Raw genomic sequence first — 21,949 nt, 5'->3', positions numbered from 1 at the left:
AATTATTTCAATAATAAACATAATTCAAGTTCATATCGATATACACTGCAAACTTCAGATGTCGAGTGCCAGAAACGACAACGCTACCTGTATTCTCCTTCAAACTACATCCAGATATCTATGGCATCAAAATGAGAGTGATATTTCTGTTAAATGTAAATAATGACCAAATAACCGCATGCATATCCTCCCGTGTCTTGGCCAGATTTTGCCCGGGACGGTGCATGTTTCATTAGTTAGGATACAATTGAACACGACATTCATTTAAATCTACTCTGTATTCTATTCGCGAATTTTCCATGCAAAGCAATGTGCCAACTCCCTAAACGCCAATTACCTCTCCCATCGACCCATTTATCAATATCTATACTTGCCGTTCCGATGAATTACGAAGACCTTGTCTCCTCCGCCTTGGTATCCGGCTTTCGGCCTCCCAGCTGCATCCAATCCCAGCAAACTGCATCATTTCATTAGCATGCTGAAAATAAGAGATTGGTTAGAACTGGAATATACGGTGACTTACTTCCCCAGCCCAAATCATCCCTGAAATATGCCTGCATCACCTCAGGTCCCGAAATTACGCCCTCATCCGGCCCATAGGCAACAGCATTCTTACCCACGGCCAACCCAATCATGGGAGGGATCTCGGGCAGCTCCTGAAACTTGGGCTGGTGCTGCGCAATCTGCTGCAGCACGCTCTGGTGAATGTTGTGCGCAATGAGGTGTCCGCCGTGCATGGCGGCGCCGCAGCGCTTGATGCCTGACCATTTGGCTACGTCGCCGGCGCAGAAATGGGAGGCGGCGTTGGGAGTGCTGGGGTCGAAGCTCATACTTGAGAAGAGAGCACAAATGTTAGCGATTTGCTCTGTTGAGGCGTTGTTAAAGTAATTGCAAGGTGAAAACTTACTTGGACACGATCTTGACGAGACCTTCGGAATCGGTGGCCGACGAAGGAAGATATGAGGCCGTCGAGGTGCTGTTGGAGAGCGCCATGATGACCGCGCTGGCAGTCATTTCATGTCCATTCGTAAACTCGACTTCATATTTCGATGAGCCATCCGTGGATTCAACCTTGGTAGAGCTAGCCAAGCGATGGCTCATCAACACGTCGACGCCAGATTCCTTGACCAAGTCCAAAGCCTTGTCTTTGCATTCATCGGGCAGCGGCTCGGATGACAAGAGCTTGTCTCGTGAATGCGCCAAAGTCACCTTGAGATGAGGCTTCACAAGCTTCAGCTCGGCAGCCATCTCAATGCCAACAGCACCGCCACCGACAATGAGAATACTGTCTTTGGCCCCATCGAGCGCATTGATTTGCGCCTCGACTTCGAGGAGGTATTGCTTTCGAGTCAAAGACTGGGGCACGACCGGCCACACCCTCCTCAGGCCTGTGGCAGTGACGAAGTAGTCGTACTGGTGAGTGACAGGCTCTTTTGTGATGTTATCGACGACAGTTGCTGTCTTGGCATCGCAATCGACGCTTGAAACTGAGCCCTGGACGAATTGGACGCCGGGGGTTTGCAGACCAGGGATGTCTTGGAACTGGACCCAGGCTTTCTTTGCGTATTCTGAGTCTGCCAGAGCCAATGGCGAGCCAATCAAGTGATCTACACCGTGTTAGGGTCTCCTTGGGTCTTATAGCACTAGGAATGATGCAGACGTATTGATACAACTTACAGTAACCATCTCTCTCATCAGCAATGGTGATTTGGAAATTCACTTTCGGAACACTAGGGTGGTGTGTATACGCCTCACGTGCCATACGCGGTGACAAGCCATCACCCAAATCAAGCAAATTGACAGCTGCAGAGAGCCCAGCATAGGAACCACCAGCAATAAAGACCCTAACGACAGGGGTAGTCTCTGGAATCGAACCCATAATGGCGTGAGCTGGAATAGCAGTGCTTTCAGTAGCAAGACGGAGATGGGAGAAGCAGTGAAGGTCACGGAGCAGGACAGGGCTCAGGAGATTCCGATGGCTAGTATTTGGTCGAGTGTTGAGCGAGGGAAAAGATGGTTTGCTGGCGCAGCTTGTGGTCCGCCAGCGCTTGGCCTGCTGCGACGAAACCGCTTGAGCCGCGATCTGCCGAAGCGATTTCCGAGCCGTCAAGACGCCGATGCTAGGACTCGATGACTTCAATGCAAAGAATGGCACAGAGCAGATCATTGTCGCTTCGTCACTGCCATCGACGCCAAGATGAGTGAAGCGGGACTACTCCGTGCGTTAGAGCAAACACCATGTGCAAGTTCGAAAAACATCCCGTCCAAAAAGGGGGGGTGTGAGCAAAACTGCCCCCCCTAGTTATATCCAGACATCACGCAATTCACCGAGTTACTCCGTTCATGCAGCTCGCAGGGCGTCCCATCTTATCAGATCCGAGGCCGAGGCCGTGAGGCTATGAAAATCCCGGACCCCCGGACGGCCGACGCTCCACCTCTCGAAGACCGAGCAATTCAGCGTGCTTGGTTGCCCCGAGGCCCAAGGATAAAGAGGTATTTATTTTTTTCGGGGCCCAGTTCTCTTTACGCAATTTTTTTCTTTCTTTCTTGTGTTTCTCCCCCATGCCAAGTTTCGGTCCTTGATTATCTCTGGCCGATCCTCGGACGCATAGTGGAGACGTCTTCGCGGAGAGAAATTATCTGATCCGAACGAGGTCCCGCTTTGGGGCCACACAATGTACCGGTACAAGTTGCGAGACAAGGATTCGCTCGAGGAGGGGCGTGTGTCTCTGTGGATGGAGGAATGGAGGAACATGTGAGTTACGAAACGGTACTTTGTGTGCTTTTCACGAGCCCAAGCGGTGGATATTGTCGGTCTTGTCGTGGAGCTTCTCGTCCCGTAACAGCACTAACTGGTGGCCCAGAGAGAAGAGAAAAAAAAATGATACCCTGCTGGCTCATCAAGGGCCCATCCGGAGCTGCTGTGAGTTGAGTGTGGACCAGCTCCAGGGAGCAGAGAAGGCATCATCATGGCGGCGTCCTTCAGTACAGTTTTACCCGGGTCCATTCGCGTCTGCTTGTTGATCATGCCGACAGAGCTAGAAGATTTGCGGACCTCGCGTGACGGCAAATAGACATTCAACTGCCGGAAGCTGTGCAGCTACATGTAGCTTTGGCGTCGATTCCATCTTGAACAACAGACAAATCCATCTCTTCATGTGCTGAGGCAGACCATGAGAGTGTAGCGGCTTGTAGAATCTCCATCGACAAACCGCTACTCGCCAGCAATGGCCGCTCAGGACGACACGGCAGTCTCCAATGGCGTGGCTGAAGCTGCTGAAGTGCCTCAAGGCGGTAATGAAGCCAAGGCAGAGTCCATCTCCAATGCTCAAGGAGAGCGAAACAAAGGCAAAAACGTTAGTTCGGTTTAGTCCAATCTGTCTCTGCAGACATGACGATGCTCACCAAAACATGTGTAGTTCATCTCGGAATTCTTCGTCTACTTCCAGCTTCTCGTCTATGCCAACCCAACATGGATCGACATCGTCCTTCTCGTCACTGGCACAGTTTCCGCAGCGGCAGCAGGAGTCCCGTTTCCTCTCATGGGTATCCTCTTCGGCCAGCTCGTTGACGACCTCAACACCGCCAGCTGCGATGCTCAAACCCCTGACGCGGACGAGGCTTCGCGAATCCAGTCCTCCATCGACAGCAAGGTGCTCGAGCTGACTTACATCGGCATCGCCAGTTTCGCCCTGATATACATCTACATCGTCTGCTGGAGCATCTTCAGCCGTCGACTGGAAGCGCGCATCAGAGACCGCTACTTCCAAGCGCTGCTGCAGCAAGACGCGACCTTTTACGACCAACGCCAGGCCGGCGAGCTTTCATCTCGCCTCAATGCAGACGTGCAAGCTGTTCAGTCGGGTACCTCCGAGAAGGTTGGCATCTGCATCGCCTGCACGTCCTTTTTCTTGACGGCGTACATCGTCGCCTTCATCAAGAACTGGAGGCTTGCGGCCATGCTTCTATCCCTTATCCCCGCCTTCTTCCTCATGGCCGGTCTGGGGAGTGCATTCACGGCGAAATTCACCAGTGCCATGTCCGATGCGATAGGATCTGCCTCGTCTATTGCTCAGGAAACCTTGTCCAACATTGCAGTTGTCCAGGCTTTTGGTGCCGGCCCGCGCCTGGAGGCCAAGTTTTCTTCCCACATGATGAATGCTCAGAAAAAGGGCATCCAAAAAGCATTTGCCGCAGCCGTCCAAGCCGGAACCCTCTACTTCATTGCTTACGCGGCAAATGCCTTGTCCTTTTGGCAAGGTAGCCACCAGATTGTCAAGACAATTGCCGACCCCAGCGGCGTATCGGTGGGAGAGATTTACACCGTGATATTCCTCCTTGTAGACGGTAAGCTCTAAATGATAGTGTCGATGATTCGTATCTTTACTGACAGCTCAACGTAGCATGTGTTGTCTTCGGCTCAATCGCGCCTCTCTTGCCTCTGTTGGGAGGTGCATCCACAGCATTCCAAAAGCTGCGGCAAGATATCGAAACCCCAGCCATCATCGACTCGGGATCAGACTCCGGGCTCAAACTCTCGGATTCTGCCGCCGCCTCGATTTCGTTCCGAAACGTCACCTTTGCCTACATCTCCCGGCCAGATCAGCCTGTTCTCAAGAATGTCTCCTTTGACTGTCCCGCGGGCAAGTATACCGCTATAGTCGGACTCTCTGGTAGCGGCAAATCTACAGTAGCTGGCTTGACGACGAGGATCTACGACCCTCAAGATGGAGCAGTGTTGCTCGATGGGCATGACCTAAAGCAACTGAACGTAAAAAACTTGAGAAGCTTCATCAGCTTGGTCCAACAAGAACCATCGCTTCTGGATCGATCAATCTTGGAAAATATCGCGCTGGGACTATTCAATTCGCCATGGGAGAAGTATCAAAAATTCCAATCCATCATCCTAGGGCAGGGGCTTGCTGAAGTGGCAGCAAAGGTCAGAGAGGGACAAGACTTGACTACTGTCGCACAGGCGCATAGTCAGGACATGGCTGAACTCATTGAAATGGTCCGCAACTCTGCGTCCCTGGCTGACGCCTCAGGTTTCATTGACAGGTTGGAATACGGATATGGAACCGTTGTTGGCACCGCAGGAAAGCTCGTCAGCGGAGGACAGAGGCAGAGATTGGCATTTGCTCGTGCTCTAATCCGAGACCCCAAGATCCTTCTCCTCGATGAAGCCACAGCATCCCTGGATTCAGCCAGCGAGCGGCGCATCCAGGAGGCGGTCGAGTCCATCTCCAAGGGTCGTACCATTCTCGCCATCGCGCATCGCCTGTCCACAATCAAGAACGCCGACAACATCATCGTTATGAACAATGGCGAAATCATTGAGCAAGGCACTCATCTGGAGCTCATGGCCCTGGATGGCTCGTATGCCGGAATGGTTCGCCTACAGAATCTGGCGTCCAAAGACCAGGATGACACACCATCTCTGTCGAGCACGTCCAAGGGTGATGCCGACATCATACTCTCAGAGAAGGAATCTGCTCTAGAAGAAGCTGTTCCAACGACAAAGGAAGAGCTCTCAGCTTCTACTTCAACCGTTCAGGAATCCGGACAAGAGACGATTGCAGGAGAAGACAAGACACTCGATGACAGCCAGTCAGCTTGGACAATCATCAAGAGCCTCGGCCGCATGCTCAGACCACATCTGTTGATGCTCCTCTTGGCCGTCTCCTCCGCCGTCATTGTTGGTGGCACGTTCTCTTCAGCAGGTGTCATCTTTGGCAACACAGTCGAAAAAGTAAGTCCCTGCAACTCGACCCATCAGATTCTATGGGCAGGTAAGTTCTTCGGCGGTCTCTTCTTCATGTTGGCAGTCGTTGAGTTGTTCGCTTACACGGGGAGCTGGTACGGCTTTGGCTACATTGCGGAAAAGCTCCTCTATAAAATACGCGTGCTCACCTTCCGATCGCTGTACGAACAAGAACTCGGTTGGCATCAGGCAGAAGGCCGTTCGCCATCCTCGCTGCTATCCATCATCACAGCAGATGCCGCTGCTGTTGGTGGCTTCAGCGGATCTATCATGGGCACAATGTTCTCCATTGTCGTCAACTTCTTGGTTGCCATTATTCTGTCGCACATTATTGCATGGAAAATTGCCATTGTATGCTTGGTCACAGTCCCCATACTCCTGGGTTCGGGCATCATGCAAGTACGGTCCCTTTCGCGCTTTGAGCGCAAGCATGCCGGAGCATTCTCAAATGCGCTTGGCATTACTGTCGAAGCCGTCACCTCGTTCAAAACCGTATCCTCGCTTTCAATCGAAGAAGAAATCCTCCACACTTATCGTCGAGCACTCAAGGCTCCGCAAAGGGAGATGGCTCTAGCCAGTGCTTATACCAATTTCTGGCTCGCCATCGCCAACAGTATCGGCAACCTCATTTATGCCTTTGCCTACTGGTGGGGATCGACCAGGATCACAAAGGGAGAATACAGCCAGGCTCAGTTCTTCATCATTCTCATGGCCATGCTCGTGAGTGCCCAGTTGTGGGGCCAGATGTTTACGTTGGCCCCCGAGGTCTCGCGGTCCAGAGCAGCAGCATCCCGAATCCTGAGTCTCATAAATCTTGGGTCCTCCAAACGCCTTGAAGCCAAGGACACTGAGCCTGACGTTTCATCACGCGGAGAGAAGGATATCGAAGCTATACCAGTCGCAGTCTCAAGTCGCGTGCTCAACTCAAGTCGTGGTGGCGCCACAATCACTTTCCGTGATGTCTCCTTTGCATATCCTGCTCGGCCGCACATCCAGATTCTCAAGGGAATGTCATTTACGATACCGGCTGGCCAATTTTGTGGTCTCGTGGGGCCATCGGGAGCTGGCAAGTCCACCATCATGTCACTTGTTCAGAGAATGTATCGCCCTACTGGTGGAGCCGTCGAAATCGACGGGGTCGACATCTGCGCTCGTGAGGGAGTGGATTTCCGTCATGATATCGCCGTAGTGCCACAGGATTGTGCCCTGTTTGATGGAACCATCAAGTTCAACGTGGGACTCGGTGCCGTGCCAGGTCACGAGGCGTCCGACTTGGAAATTGAAGAAGCCTGCAAGCTAGCCAATATCCACAACACCATCATGTCGCTGCCCAAGGGCTATGAGACAGAATGTGGTCCTAACGGATCTCGATTATCTGGGGGTCAGCGCCAAAGATTGGCCATTGCGAGGGCACTAGTGCGAAAGCCGCGGCTGCTGCTGCTCGACGAAAGCACCAGTGCCCTTGACGCAGAGAGCGAAAGGGCGCTGCAAGAAGGCCTAGAACAGGCGGCCAGAGGCATCACGGTGATTGCCATCACTCACAGGCTACACACAGTCCGCAAGGCTGACGTGATCTTCGTGGTCGAGGGCGGCCAAGTGGTCGATAGAGGACGTCACGAGGAGCTTGTGGAGAGAAGCGAATCGTATCGGATCAACGCCCTGCAGCAGATGTTAGGATAGGCATGTTTGTACATAGCAAAGTAAAGTTGCATTTCAGTTTGGGTAGAGGGAGAGAGAAACATTTGGGCACAAGAACATGCCTATAATATACCAGCCAATCGCCAGAGTCAATTTCAACACGTGGGGGACCGAGACGATGTGAGCGGTCATCCAGGGGAATATATAGATAGTCGAGGCACCAGCATCTGAGAATCGAAAATCGTGATGACTCGATCAAAGAGGTCTCGAGAGCAAGTCATCTGCCCGCCCCTCCCATCCATCCCGCCTTATGAAGAATGATGGATGGGATAGCTCCTTAAGCTCCCACCACTGCAGTCGATGGCTTATAGCGTGCTTGGGCCACTAACACACGCTGTGGCTAGGCCGCCATGCACCTGTAGCCCGGTGCGTTCCGCCGCGGCCGCCCTCCCTGCAGGCTCCCCCTGTCCCCTAGCGAGCAGTGACCTTTTAGCGCAGGGCTGTCAGCTACAGGTCACATGTCTCGTACTCCCGGACTCTCAATGCCCCTGAGCCAGTCACAGCTCGTGGATTTCCTCTCCAGTTTGATAAGGTAATGGCCGCACTATTTTCTGGAGTCCGGTAGCGCCGCCCATATCGCGCTGGGATTTGGGATTAGGTCCAGGATTGACTCGGAACGGGGAGAGACCAGGACTAAGGCGTTGCAAAGGTCGATTGGCGCTCCGGCGTGGACAAACTTTGAGCAGTGCTTCCGGGCCAACCCAACGACAGCCACGAGACCCTCAAACGCAACCCTCGGCTTCGACAGCCACACGAACCATCACAACACACCAGACCATCAACTTCCACCATTCAGCCCCCAGAGCGGCCGGGCAATCCCTCCTCCTCTGTTCCTGTTACAGACCTGACCGCATCCGCTGTCAACGACAATCCACGCTCGACCGGCGCCTTTGAGCGAGGAGGGAGTGTACAATTGGCCACGTCGCCCGACACGTACGAGCTCGCCGACTACAAAGAGATTGCGGAGCGCAGCATCATCGAGGACCGTCAACACCAACGAGAAGATAAAAGGGCACTGAAACGGCAGTGGCTGGAGACACAAGACGAGATGAAGTTCTCCCACAGCATCCAGTTCAATGCTGTTCCTGATTGGAGCAGCCATTACATTGCCTATAGCAATCTAAAGAAGCTGTAAGACTCGCTCGCCCCTCTGAGCTTAGGACGTCTGGCCGTCCATCAGCTAACTCTGCGTCTCCAAGGATATACCAACTCGAGAAGAATGCGCACCAAGCGAGAGCCGGCGATGCTGAGTCGCGACCCCTGATATCGAATGAGGAGCCGGAAGACGTCTTCAGCAAATCACTCGGCATAGAGCTGGAGAAAATATGCTCCTTTTATTCTCTCAAGGAGGGAGAGTTGCTCGAGGAAGTCAGCCAGCTTCTACATGATGTAGGGGAGGGCCCATCCCTCGAAACATCCACCACACTGCGCCCGACACAATCCGAAACCCAAAGCACTCACGCTCGGCCTTCTAGCCTCCGCAGCCATGGCTCAGAGGACGATGACAGCGCAACCGATGATGACGAAACCACCGGCCTCACCAGACACAAGGGCAAGTATGGTAGGAGACGCACCGCGGGAAGCATCCCGGACATGACTGCATCTTCAGAGTTTGGTCGGTCCAGAAGGTATAGCACAACCATCGATGACTACGGAGACCAGTCGTTCATCTTCGGCTCGACATTGTACTCGTCCGGTATCATGTTAAAGAAGCGCATCATATCTCTCTATGTTCAGCTTTGCGAACTCAAGTCCTACGTACAGCTTAACAAGACGGGCTTCAGCAAGGTCCTCAAGAAGTTTGACAAAATTCTTGACAAAGAGCTACGGTCATCCTACATCAGCACCTATGTCGATACCGCATATCCCTTCAAGCCCGATACCAAGAAGCTGCTCGACGAAAACATTGCCAAGATGGAGGTTGCCTACGCCGACGTGGTCCTCGGTGGTGACGAGGAGCTTGCCAAGAAGGACTTGCGTTCCCATCTCCGTGAGCACGTTGTCTGGGAACGCAACACTGTTTGGAGAGATCTTATCGGTATTGAGCGAAGAGCTGAGGCAGCTCGGTTTGGACAAACACTGCTAGGACAAGAATCTGGTATCACACCGAAGAGACTACAGGGCGACGACGAGGCTGGACCTGCAGAAACGCAAATCACAACGCCCATTGGCAGAATCATTCTGCCATCATGGCTTTCCAACAGCTCTGTGCTCACCCTGTTCATCTCCGTGGCGGCTTTCCTCCTGCTCTTGTTCATTCCCATTCTGGAAAACGCTGAGCAACAGAACTGCCTGGCACTTCTCGTTTTCGTCAGTTTGATGTGGGCTACCGAGGTATGTTAAACTGGCATTTCAATTTCCGATTTTGTTTATCCTTACTAATTATGTTAACAGACGATTCCTCTCTTCGTTACGTCCCTTTTTATCCCTTTCTTAGCTGTCGTTCTCAGGGTGGTTCGCGAGGAGGATCCGAGCAAGCCCCCGAAGCGCCTGACTTCAAAGGAAGCCACCGCGGCCATCTTCTCTTCCATGTGGTCGCCCGTTATTATGCTCTTGATTGGCGGCTTCACTCTCGCTGCCGCTCTATCCAAGTGCAAAATCGACAAGCGTCTTGCAACGCTGATCTTGAGCAAGGCTGGCACTCAGCCCAGAACTGTGCTAATTGCAAACATGTTTGTTGCTGCCTTTGCGTCCATGCTCATCAGCAACGTTGCTGCCCCCGTACTTTGCTTCTCTATCATTGAGGTACGTAATTGATCACCTGAGCGATGATTTTCCCTGATTTCATACGTCTGACCTGCTATCATAGCCCATGCTGCGGACTCTGCCATCGGATTCAAACATGTCCAAGGCCGTCATCATTGGCATTGCCCTTGCTTCAAACATTGGCGGTATGCTGTCGCCAATTGCGTCGCCACAAAACGTCGTAGCCATGGGAATCATGTCTCCAGAACCGACTTGGCTTCAGTGGTTCTTCATTGTCATCCCCGTCGGCGTGGTCTCAATCGTCCTGATTTGGCTACTTCTGCTGGTTACATTCCAACCCGGCAAGGGGACGTCCATTGCACCCATCCGTCCTCTCAAGGAGAAATTTAGCGCTGGGCAGTGGTTTGTCACCATCGTTACTATCATCACCATCGTCCTGTGGTGCACAAGCCATACCCTCGAGTCTGTATTTGGAGACATGGGAGTTGTGGCCATTATTCCTATTGTTCTCTTCTTTGGCATCGGCATCTTGACCAAGGAAGATTTCAACAACTTTCCCTGGACCATCATCATCTTGGCCGCTGGCGGATTGTCACTCGGCAAAGCTGTTCGATCTTCCGGTCTGCTCCATACCCTTGCTGAGCTCGTCTCACACAGGGTTGAGGGTATGAGTTTGTACGGTGTTCTCGTCGTCTTTTCATCCCTGATTCTTGTCATTGCCACCTTCATCAGCCACACAGTAGCCGCTCTCATCTTCCTTCCTCTGGTGTACGATGTCGGCGTGGCTATGGACCAGCCGCACCCTAACCTCCTTGTTATGGGCGGTGTCCTGATGTGCAGCGCCGCGATGGGTCTGCCTACCAGTGGTTTCCCCAACATGAGTAAGTTTCCACACCCATTCCCTCCGCTCAGAATGCGACTACTAACGTGGCATAGCCGCAATTATGAAGGAAGACGCTACCGGCCAGCGCTACTTGAGCGTGAAGCACTTCATCAGCAGAGGTGTGCCAAGCAGTTTGATTACCTTGGTGGTTGTCGTGACGCTCGGATACGGCATTATGGAAGTTGCTGGCTTGGACTAGATGGTGAGACGGCTGTGTGATGGTGTGAATTGGCGAACGGAGCATATAGAATTGGATTGTACGCATGGTTGGTTGTATGGCATATGATTTACAGGGATTTCACAGATTACATGTGGTGAGAAAGTTGTGTTGAGGTTGAGCATCACGAGAATATAACTTATAACTCATCTGCAATTGTTTATTAAAAAATTGAATGCTTGTATTTTTGACACCCGAAAATTATCTTGGACAGTATATATATTGCAGTCGTTTGCACTGTGCACTGTGTTGCGACCTCGGTGCTAGCTTAGGCCAAACGCATGTGCATTGACGTCGTTGGGATAGTAATAGCGGCGGCACCTGACGTGGGATAGCTCTGGCACCTCCTTCAGGCAAAAATGGCACCGTAAGGCACCTCGGCTTCCTTCACGACATTCTGCATTTTTGTGACTTTTAATAAAGAAAGACGAGAAGGAGAAAAGCCAAGATTCGAATCACATCGATGGTCATCTGATGCACGTCCCGACAAGATAACATTCCTTCCCTGGAGCTGGCCGGCGCCATGCTCTCCGCCTTTACAGCCCGTCCTATCATAGAGCTGCGGCAGCGGGACAAGTCAAAGATCGAGACGATCCTTGCGTATGGTATGGCCGACATTCTGCTCATTGATGCGCTCTTGCGCTGTCCGTGTCTTTTTTAACCGCGTCTCCAGGCGACCGCATCCTCGTCGGGCTCAACAACGGCGCCCTTCGCATCTACCGCCTCAACGAACTTCCCGCTAATGGCTCTTCGACGCCTCCACACACCGCAAATGCGACTCCTCCGCAGAACGGCGACCACGCCCCCGCGGATTCGGTAGCCAAGCCGACAGATTTACTGCGCGAGGTGGAACGGTTCTCGACGCGGGCGGTAGAGCAGCTGGCCATCGTCAAGGAGGCAAACACAATCGTATCCCTGTCCAACTACCACGTATCGCTCCACGACCTGCAGTCCTACGACCTCATTGAGACCCTTTCGCGAACCAAGAATGCGTCGTGCTTTGCCATCACGTCCAATATCGTCAGGGACCCCGACACGGGTGTCCCTGAAATCATCAGTCGGCTGGCTGTTGCTGTCAAGCGGCGGCTCCTGCTATGGAGCTGGCATGAGAGCGAGCTCAGTAACGAGGTCTCGGAAGTGGTCCTTTCCGAATCGATCCGATCAATCACATGGGCGAGCGCGACGAAAATCGTTTGCGGCATGAACGCAGGCTATGTCATTGTCGATGCCATGACAGAGCAGGTCGAGGATATTGTAAGCCCGGGTACGGTTGGAGTGTCTGGCCAAGGCAGCCGATTTGGAGCTGTGAGCAGCGCAGGAATGGGATACATGGGTCTAGGGAGCTATATACCCAAGCCACTAGCTGCCAAGTTGGCAGATGGGGAAATGCTTCTTGCCAAAGATATCAATACGCTGTTCGTCAATGACGAGGGTAAGGCCTTAGAGAAGAGGCAGATACCGTGGCAATCTGCCCCTGAATCCATCGGGTATTCGTACCCGTATATCGTTGCACTGCAGCCTCCTTCCAAGGGCTCTCTTGAGGTCCGGAATCCCGATACTTTGTCTCTCCTGCAGACGATTACGCTACCTGGAGCTGCCCAGCTACATTTTCCTCCGCCTGGTGTAAGCCTAGCTCATGCCGGCAAAGGATTCCACATCTCGAGTGACCGCTGCGTGTGGAAAATGGGAGCCACAGACTATGACTCTCAAATTGGGGAGCTCATTGAGAGTGGCAAGTTTGATGAAGCGATTAGCATACTGCAAATGCTCGAGGATGCTCTCTTAAAGAACAAGGCAGAGACTCTGCGAGAGGTCAAGATGTTGAAGGCAGAGAGTCTGTTCAAGCAGAAGAAGTATCGACAGTCGATGGACCTGATGAATGAAGACGATGTCCATGCACCACCAGAACGAGTCCTGAGGATGTATCCTGTTCTCATTGCAGGAGAATTATCCAGGTGGGCGAACTATGAGGAAACTCCAGAGAATACCGAAGCAAGTCCGAAAAAGATCAATGGAACGAGATCAAATAGCCCAGAAATGACCAACGAGCCCATCGGGTCGCCCACCGCTGTGGGAGGATTTGCCAAATACTTCAAGGGGTCGCAGCGGAAGCCAGCCGAGGTCGCTTCCATCATCTCGAAAAAGGATGGGGAAACCGAGGATTCAGACAACGCCAAAGAAGCACCAGTGCCAGAAGACAAGCCACTTTCGGGCAAAGAGCTCACAAAGGCCGTCTTGGAGCTGAACAGCTACCTTGCTGGGACTCGCGCTCGCCTCCAGCGTGTCATTGATCCTGTGACTGGCAAATTGAAGCCGCGAACAGACCAGCCTAGCTCGGCGGAAGAGGCGGAAGACCGACTCCTGAAGCTGACCATGAATGAGTCTGACAAGGAACGCGAGCAAAAGCTACGCGAAACTTTCCGCCTGGTTGATACCACTCTCTTCCGTGCCTACATGTTCTCGCAGCCCTCGCTTGCGGGCTCTCTGTTTCGCATTCCCAACTTTTGCGACCCAGACGTTGTCAATGAGAAGCTGCTGGAACACAATCGCTACACAGAGCTAATTGACTTCTTCCACGGCAAGAAATTGCACAAGTCGGCACTGGACTTATTGCACAAGTTCGGCGCTGCACCAAAGCCGAACGAAGCAGCGCCAGCTTTGCACGGCCCAGATCGGACTATACAATACCTGCAAAGCCTTCCACCCTCCGAAATCGACCTTATCCTTGAGCATGCCAAATGGACCTTGAAGGCGAATCCAGAATATGCCATGGAGATATTCATAGGCGACACGGAGAATGCGGAGACCCTACCGCGCGAGAAAGTCTTGCCTTATTTACAAGACCTAGATATGAAGCTTGAGAGGCAATACTTGGAACACATCATCATGGAACTCGACGACAGCACGGCGGATTTCCACAATCGCCTTGTCGAGCTCTACGTTTCAAGTCTGAGTAATAGTGAGAGGGGCCATGATTGGGATGACCTTGAAGAGAGATTTGTCAAGTTCCTGCGAGAATCTCGACAAGTCTACAGTCTCACCAAGGCATTTGCTTTGATCCCCAAAGATGGTAAGAGAATTTGTTTGCTTTCTTAAATTCAATCTTTGAAGCTTGATGAGAGAGGTACTAATGATGCATAGAACCCGCATTCTATGAAGCGCAAGCCGTCGTCCTAAGCAACATGGGACAGCATAGGCAATCACTCGAGATTTATGTCTTCAAAATGAAAGACTACGTCAAGGCAGAAGAGTACGTGGCCGGAGCATCCTCATGAGAAATGATGACAGTGACAGCTAACCTCCATCTAGCTATTGTAACCGTGCACACAGATTGCAAGCCCCATCTACAACCCCCTCGGATGATTCGGACGAGTCCGTGTCGTCTGTATACCATACATTACTTTCTCTATACCTTCAGCCACCTCCACCCCACAAGCCAAATTTCGAACCAGCACTGGATTTGCTTTCCAAGCACGGCTCTCGCCTCCCCGCCACATCAACTCTTGGCCTAATTCCAAACGATCTTCCTGTCAGTTCTCTCGAAGCATATTTCCGCGGGAGAATACGGGCCGCGAACAGCCTTGTCAACGAGTCCCGGATCGTGGCTGGTTTGCGCAAAGCAGAGGGTATAGCCGTGGCCGCCGAATTACAGCTGGGAGACGGCAAGCCTGGAGGGCAGGGTGGTAGGAACCGCCATGTCATCATCACAGATGAGAGGCATTGCGTCGTCTGCCACAAGAAGTTGGCTGGCGGGATGCGAATGGGTGGGAGCGTGGTGGCCGTTTTGACAGACAACACGGTGGTCCATTATGGCTGTTTGAGCAGAGCAACGGGCTCCAAAGCGGATGGTTTGAGGAAGCCCAGCTGGGCTAGAGGCTATTAGACGCTCACGTTGTCGGATAATATTTCCTTTTTTTTTTCTCGATTCTCTTAGCTAGGTTGCTCTTCATCTTCGTTGGGAGTCGCTGAAACGGGTTGGCTGTTATCTGTTCGTATGATGTGGCTATACCCTTCTGTACACATTCTAAGGCGCGCTGATTTTATATAAATCGTTTGTTGTCCTGCCTTGCAAAACGTTTCGAATGATTGTGGCGATTTAATCCTCCTCCTCTTGGACTTCTTCGCCGTAGTTTTCCTCTTCTTTTTCGTCGTCTACGGTGTGTACGGCGCCGGCAGCTTCTTCGCGAGCTTTATCCTCTTCCATGCGGTTCGTGAGCTCTTTGTTGATTTGGTCTTGGGCGGTACCGATGGAGGCACGTAGAGATTCGAGATATTTGGACTTGCTGGCCGTATCGAGGGCTGGTGGCGCGGAGATGGACTCGTTGATGCTAAAGGGAGCGTTGGTGGGAGAAGAGTAGGATGCCGTGAGGGCGGTATCTGAAGGTGCTGATTGGGCCATTGCGAGGAGAAGAAGATGGGATGAAACCGGAGTTTTACTTTGTAGATTGCTTTGTTTGAAGGGAAGATGAAGATGGATGGTGGGGTTGCTGGGAGAGCTTTGGTGCTTCGTGGAGGGGCAGGAATCACGTGGCGGTGGAAGGTAAAATGTATCAGCCTTGAGCTCGGTTTTGGACGGCCAGTAGAGAGAAATTCGGTCAAGGTGCTTGCTATAGCGCTTCATCTATGATAACAATCATTGTAGTTCAATAGTGTAATTTACAGATACGTTTTGTGGGAGGTGGATGCCCCCCGTGGTGATCTTCGACGATGGCTGAGTATGTGAATGAAGATTGTAGATTTTGACAGAACAGCCGGCGTGTAGCTGCTGTGCGAGTGTTCAAGTTACGGCATTACAGCTCCAGCCAATTATGGAGATTGCCGAGGCAGGGGCGAGACTATACGTAGATGGGATGAATCAATCAGAGTGACTCATTGATCCGGTCTCTACAGTAGCCCTCAGACGGCCATGGACATGCATCTACAGGGCTGATGTCCAAGTCGATTGACTGGTCAACAGCCAGTTAGGTGAATGGAATTGGGAAACACCACCATTATCATCATTAACAAAGAATAACAGCAGCCGTATAAGCGAGGGCCGTTACGAGGGAGCACAGGACCTCAGTATAGGGTCGCTACGTGCGTATCATGGAAACTCGACAGGAGATGCGAACCGTTAGCAGAATTCTTGAACATGCGAGAGCTGTAAGGTTTGTGTATATATATTTACCATACCTGAGGAAAAAAAGAGGTGAAGCATCGCCCTCAACAGAATGATCGGAATTGTGTGATTCATCTTGCAAGAAGCAAGACAAACGCTGCATATCGCACTCAAGTTTGCGCAACAAGCTTCGCAACGACTTCCCATAGGCACCGGGAAAAGAAACCCACGCGTCTTCCCCCCCGACAGAGGGTATACACACGAGGCCTCCCGGGCCTGAGATTTCTGATGTCTGTTGCAGACGTCGGGGTGACGCCAGGCCATCACAGGCGGACTCGAGAACACAACGGTAAACGCTGGAACCGAGCACAAGAGGCAGCCCCCGAAGGAGACTCCTCCTGCTTTGAAGCTTTCTCCGAATTTCCCACATGCGAGGAGCAAGAGATGCGAGAGGCTGCTTGCGCAGGCTCTCCGTTTGTAGCATGGAAACGCAGCGTTGAAGAGGGCGATGCTTGGGGAGAAGCAAAAGCCGGAATTGGACACGAACGAATTTTTATTTTATACTGGGCTTGAGGCTAGTGCGTTGAGCCCCACAAAGCATCAGCCGTGCCTTAGCCTGAGTGCGGAGCTGGGGGGGTCTAGGCCGAGCCTCACGCATCGGTACTTGTGGGTGCGGGCGTTGTTGGAGGGGAAATGAGGTACCTGCTGGTAACTGCTGAAGCTGCTTTGTGTGTTTCATGGAGATTAATATTGGTGTTTGGGAGCAAGGCAAGCTGGGGTAAAATACTGCCATCTACATCTATTTGCACCTCGTGATGCATTAGGAGAATTCCTGTTATCGCCCTGCAAGACGCTTCTCTGTACATAATTTACACCATGTACGAGTACTCCGTGCAGCACTGAAAACCTTGGTGAGGACGCTTCATGCATGTGTGTCGATCGGCTGCTCTGCGACACTAGCACCGGCCGCAACGCCACGAGACCTTGCCTTGCCTTGCCGCCCCAACCACCAAATCCTCTATCTATTAGCAGCGGCTTTTAGCCTCTCACTCACTGCCTCTACCTCTTCTTCCTCTTCATCTTTGCTTCTGGCTTCATCTTCCTTGCTTCTCCTTGTCCCCCAGACCCTCGCATTGCCTCGTCGTCAGGCCTGCAAGCAATCCTGCCCGCGGGGCCCAACGGCCATCTCGAGCCTCACCTGACACGACGCCAGAATCGCTGCGGCTCAGTCAAGATGTAACGAGCCCCTCGCCATTCCAACGAGATGCAACCCTCAACGTCGGCCTCGGGACGGGCCCAGGGCCGCGCTCCCGGGAGCTTCTCTCCCTTGCCAAGCATGCCTCGCTCGTCTAGCGACATCCAGACGCCGGTGTCGTCACGACCACCTCCCCTGCGCATTGACTCTCCCAGCAGTAGCGAGGACAGCTCGCCTGTCATTACCATCCCCAAGGCGCGGCAGCAGAGCGGCAACACCCCTTCCACGCCCATATTCCAACAGTTTTCCACCAGCCATGCCAACTCGAGCAACGCCAGCGTCCAGCAGACCTATCCTCGCCCGGCCGCGCCCCGATCTGTAACTCAGGGAGCTTCGTCGCCCGTCCTCAAAACGCATTCGAGGAAACACGCCGCCACGCAAGGCATGTTTGAGCCATCCCTGCCATCCACAAGCACCTCCAACCTCTCCCAAGTCGGCATGAACCACAACGGCCAGGCCGCGGCCTCTGCGACTGGTGGGCTGTCGGCCAGCCAAATCGCTGCGCAGGCGGCCGTCATGTCCCATCAAAATATCCTCCAGTCGCGACAGCGCTCCCAGACAGCCCCAGAGACCGAAGGCGCGAGGAGAGGGAGCGGGAGCAAAGGGCCTATAAGCCCACCCACTCTGAGCTTCACGGAGGCGAGTGCGCCGCGAGAATCCGCTTTCAGCGCCCAAGGAGGAGCGCATCAAGACAGGCTGGGGACCGCATCGCAGTCTTCGGCTGCTGCTACGGCCGCGGCCAATGTTGTATTCCCCCGGTCTAGTAGCAATTCTCCCAGGGATCCGTCTGTATCGCCGCAACCGCAGCCATTCCCGTCTCTGCCCACCGCGGCCTCCACCTCCACCATTTCAGAGAAGCCTCTCTCCAAATCGGAAAAGGCAAAGGCAAAGCTGTTCTCCCGGCCTTCGAAGATTAGTGCCAAGGACACCAAGGAAAAGGCGTTGCCAAGCCCAGGCAAGATTGGTTCAGCCTTGTCAGCTCTACAGCGAAGCAACTTTAGCTCGACCAGCCTCGCCGATCCCAGTGGCCAGTCGTTTTATGCTCTCAACAACTCGTCGTCGGCAACCATTCGGCCCAGCGAGACGACTGGAGAGGAAAAAACCAAAGAGAAGGAGAAAAAGCATCACTTTTTGTCAAGGCAGAAACAGAAGCTCAAAGACGAATACCACTTGCCCCTCTCATCGGCTGCTAGTAACTCGAGGCCTACCGATCCAAATGCACCAAACAGCCTTTACAACTTCAGCGTTCCCGCCAGTCCAGGCCCTACCACTTCTACTTTTGCAAAGGCCAAGAAGGACAAGAAAAATGCGGAGAGATCTGACAGTCGCATGGACAGCGAATCGGTCCCTGGGGATTGGCCGGGAAGCAGCAGCCTGCCATCCATGTCACAACAGTCTAGCAGCTTGTTCGACCCGATTGATTTTGGGAAATCGGTGCTGACCAATTTATCCATGGACGATGCCTGGCATTACCTAAAGCCAAAGCTTCTCGTCATTTTCCAAGGCGAGGATCTTCGTGTCCCTGTTGAAGACATTAACCGTATTGTCAACCTACATATTCAATGGTGCATTCATAAGAGGTCACCGAATAAAATGCTAGAGGACCTGAGGGAGCTTTTATCCTCGGGCTTCGCCACCATGGACAAAACCCTACGAAGAACGCCAGACGATCGCTTTATGCCGACTCTGGTAGAGCTGTGGCTCTTTACCTTTACTTCAGTCCTGCCGTATATGCAGGCTGCCTTACTGCCTCTTGATCTAGAGGTATCAGGCTGTGGCACCATCATGACAGCTGAACAATCTCGCGACTTTTGGGGCGGCGTTGTCACTGCTCCCTCTCCCTCGGCCGGACAGGAAGCACGGGTGTTGCCTGCAGCTGCCGCTCTCGATGTCAGAAGGCTGGTCTTGACGGCCTACCGAGACGCCGTCATTCTGCCGCGGTACGATACTCTTAAAACGATATTCTCCCGCCTGTCTCTCGAGTTTCTGCCCTCGGCGTTTGCAAACATGGCACTCGCCTCCCCTCCTCTGGAACCCAGCCTCTCCGCGTCACCCCCCGAATCCTTCTTTTCCATGGCCCGTCCAGGCACGGCCATGTCTCTCGACCCTTCAGTTGGTTCCTACAACTCTACGAGCACCACTCTGCTCGGAGACGGCTCTGCTGGCAGTCGCAGTCGAGCTGTGAGCAATGTCAGTCTTGGCAGCAGGGGCAGCGATGGAGTGATTCGTCCTTTCACCCCGTCAGGCGCCCTCAGCAGCGTCCGTGAGCAGAATGTCGAGGATTCGAAGCAGGTGGCTGACATGGTGGGCCGGATGCTCCAGTGCATGAGCGTGCTCTCGAGCATCGGGGGCGTGGGCGGAGATGTCGATGACGAGGGCAACCGGAAGATGGTTGAGCTATGCAAGATGCTCAAGCTCAACTGGTTGGGCAGAGGGCGGACGGGGCGCAACAGGATGGGAATTGTCGGAGGCAGAGTTCGGAGAGATGAAATTCGTGAAGAAGTGCGAGTTGCATAGGCTTTTTTTTGTTTTTTGTTTTTTTTTTTTTTTTTTCGCGGGCTGTGATTTGGCTTGCATTTACATAGTACTTAGGGGAGTGTCTATGGCGTTTTTCTTTTGTGGGCAGAGTATACGGTTACAGCAGTACGATATCAAGTGTATTCTCAACCTCCAAATGATGTTAAGGAGAAAAAAAATGCAATTTACTTGGAGTCTTGTAGCGGCTGATGTGTAAGATGCCTTGGTTCAATCCGGTCATTGATATGTTGATTTATGGTATATTCTTTGGGCTTAATTCCCCATGGATCCTCACAAACGCCTCTACAACGGATAGTTGCAATTAACAAGCCACGAAACAACAACCAATCATGCTAAAGTTCATAAGTCTCCATCTATATCTTGCCATGGACTTTACTCTCCAGATCATTATCTCACGGCGACGTAATCAACATGCCATTTGCAAACATCCAGGATTCTAGGGTAACGCCTCCGAGGAGTAGTACCGATTACATAATGCCATCTACGCTATGCCACAAAGGGCCTAATCTCATCTTGGACCGGCATCAAGGGTCCTTGGAAAAATTCAGGCACAAATCGGCTCCACTAAAAAGTCGAATTCTAATTTCATGCTGCATCACGAAACTACTCCAAGCGATGGCACAGGCACAGTTGAGACGAGAGAAAAGAGAATTCAAACAGTGTAGATGGAAGAATATGATATATTGTCACTCATGGAAATTCTATGGAATGTACGATGAGCGGATAAGCTCTGGAATCCCTCCTCAACTTTGCAAATGTTAGCTTGAGGCTCAGCTAGTGCATGATAAACCAACATTGCGATAAGGAAAAAAAGAAGAAGAATAGGTGTTTGATCAGACATCCAAGGAAGTATTAACCCTCATCTGTTCCAGAAAAAGGCTCATCGGAACTCGAGTGGAAACTGCGAATAGTGATGGAAATTTCATCATGAAAACACATGTTGAAGCGCTGTGGTATGTATATTGAAAAGAGACTTACCATATGATGGCCATGGACGATTGTCGTGGCTGCTGGGTTAATCGTGGATCAAAATGGGATAGCAAATGGTGATGTATCTGTAAATCTATTGCCTTGGCGTTAGCACAGCTGGTCAAGCAGGGAACAAATTCTGCAGTGAGCAATTGAGTGTAAAGGTCAGACAAAGTATACTGGCAAGTAACAGACCCTGAGGATCCGAGCAGTCAAAGTTTCTTCATGGTCGATTCGGTTGGGAAAAGAAGACGTTTAATAAGTGTCATCATGAAAAGGGGAAATGGGAAATATGGAAATTTCCAGTGCGAGGGCAAAAAGCAGACATCGCGACGAGGAAAAAAAACTTACCATGAAACCAAAACCGCGTTTGCAAACGCAAATTTTCAAGCAGATCCTAGCAACCACGCCGCCTTTCCAAACGAACCAGAAATCATCGGGAGCCAAGAATCACACTCTTCGAATCATTTGCTGGTATTGGGACAAGACAGCCGAGATGCAAGGGTGTAGATTTTGCAGGCGGAAGAAGGAAGGTTAGGGAAGGAAAAAACTTCCGTCGGAAGCCCGCAGGCGGACGAAGATATTCACAAACAGTGCCAGCAAAATTTTCTTACCGTTTGCACTGTATAAGTCTCACGTGACGGCGCCGCCCGCTTAAGCCATTAGCGGCGGCAGCGGAAAATGGCGCCTCGGTGTTGTGTTATCCAGTGACCGGAAAAACTGGCCTGCTAAGGCTGAATGCGGCGCAGCGGTAGGTGGCTGTTGCGAGATGGTCAGGTACATGGACATGTAGGTGTATCTCTGCGGATAATTATCGAAATGCA

At 52.2% G+C, this 21,949-nt stretch overlaps 6 protein-coding genes across 6 annotated transcripts; 4 read left to right on the top strand and 2 right to left on the bottom strand.

Annotated features, from left to right (window-relative positions):
* Nucleotides 1-386: 386 nt before the first annotated feature.
* Nucleotides 387-2,167, bottom strand: Triagg1_10255 (uncharacterized protein; the record flags this gene model as incomplete). Its single annotated transcript, XM_062894306.1, has 4 exons — nt 387-457; nt 524-831; nt 908-1,607; nt 1,678-2,167. The coding sequence occupies 4 exons, from the start codon at nt 2,165-2,167 to the stop codon at nt 387-389; spliced, it is 1,569 nt and encodes a 522-aa protein (XP_062750822.1).
* A 1,060-nt stretch (nt 2,168-3,227) lies between these two features.
* On the top strand, nt 3,228-7,441 carry Triagg1_10254 (uncharacterized protein; the record flags this gene model as incomplete). Its single annotated transcript, XM_062894305.1, has 3 exons — nt 3,228-3,356; nt 3,420-4,347; nt 4,404-7,441. 3 exons carry the CDS (start codon nt 3,228-3,230, stop codon nt 7,439-7,441), a joined length of 4,095 nt encoding a protein of 1,364 aa, XP_062750821.1.
* A 476-nt stretch (nt 7,442-7,917) lies between these two features.
* On the top strand, nt 7,918-11,247 carry Triagg1_10253 (uncharacterized protein; the record flags this gene model as incomplete). The annotated part of the gene is made up of 6 exons (XM_062894304.1): nt 7,918-7,991; nt 8,171-8,590; nt 8,659-9,793; nt 9,854-10,204; nt 10,269-11,046; nt 11,102-11,247. The coding sequence occupies 6 exons, from the start codon at nt 7,918-7,920 to the stop codon at nt 11,245-11,247; spliced, it is 2,904 nt and encodes a 967-aa protein (XP_062750820.1).
* Nucleotides 11,248-11,788: 541 nt separating this feature from the next.
* Nucleotides 11,789-15,148, top strand: Triagg1_10252 (uncharacterized protein; the record flags this gene model as incomplete). Its single annotated transcript, XM_062894303.1, has 4 exons — nt 11,789-11,870; nt 11,939-14,335; nt 14,407-14,515; nt 14,575-15,148. The coding sequence occupies 4 exons, from the start codon at nt 11,789-11,791 to the stop codon at nt 15,146-15,148; spliced, it is 3,162 nt and encodes a 1,053-aa protein (XP_062750819.1).
* Nucleotides 15,149-15,361: 213 nt separating this feature from the next.
* Triagg1_10251 (uncharacterized protein) lies at nt 15,362-15,664 on the bottom strand (the record flags this gene model as incomplete). Its single annotated transcript, XM_062894302.1, has 1 exon — nt 15,362-15,664. The coding sequence occupies one exon, from the start codon at nt 15,662-15,664 to the stop codon at nt 15,362-15,364; it is 303 nt and encodes a 100-aa protein (XP_062750818.1).
* Nucleotides 15,665-17,699: 2,035 nt separating this feature from the next.
* On the top strand, nt 17,700-20,135 carry Triagg1_10250 (uncharacterized protein; the record flags this gene model as incomplete). The annotated part of the gene is made up of 1 exon (XM_062894301.1): nt 17,700-20,135. One exon carries the CDS (start codon nt 17,700-17,702, stop codon nt 20,133-20,135), a length of 2,436 nt encoding a protein of 811 aa, XP_062750817.1.
* Between the last annotated feature and the right edge of the window lie 1,814 nt (nt 20,136-21,949).

Source organism: Trichoderma aggressivum, assembly GCF_033847375.1.
Source record: "Trichoderma aggressivum f. europaeum strain CBS 100526 chromosome Unknown scaffold_068, whole genome shotgun sequence".
NCBI classification, from domain to species: domain Eukaryota; kingdom Fungi; phylum Ascomycota; class Sordariomycetes; order Hypocreales; family Hypocreaceae; genus Trichoderma; species Trichoderma aggressivum.
Note: the sequence above shows the minus strand (reverse complement) of the source record. Positions and strands in the feature narration are given on the sequence as shown.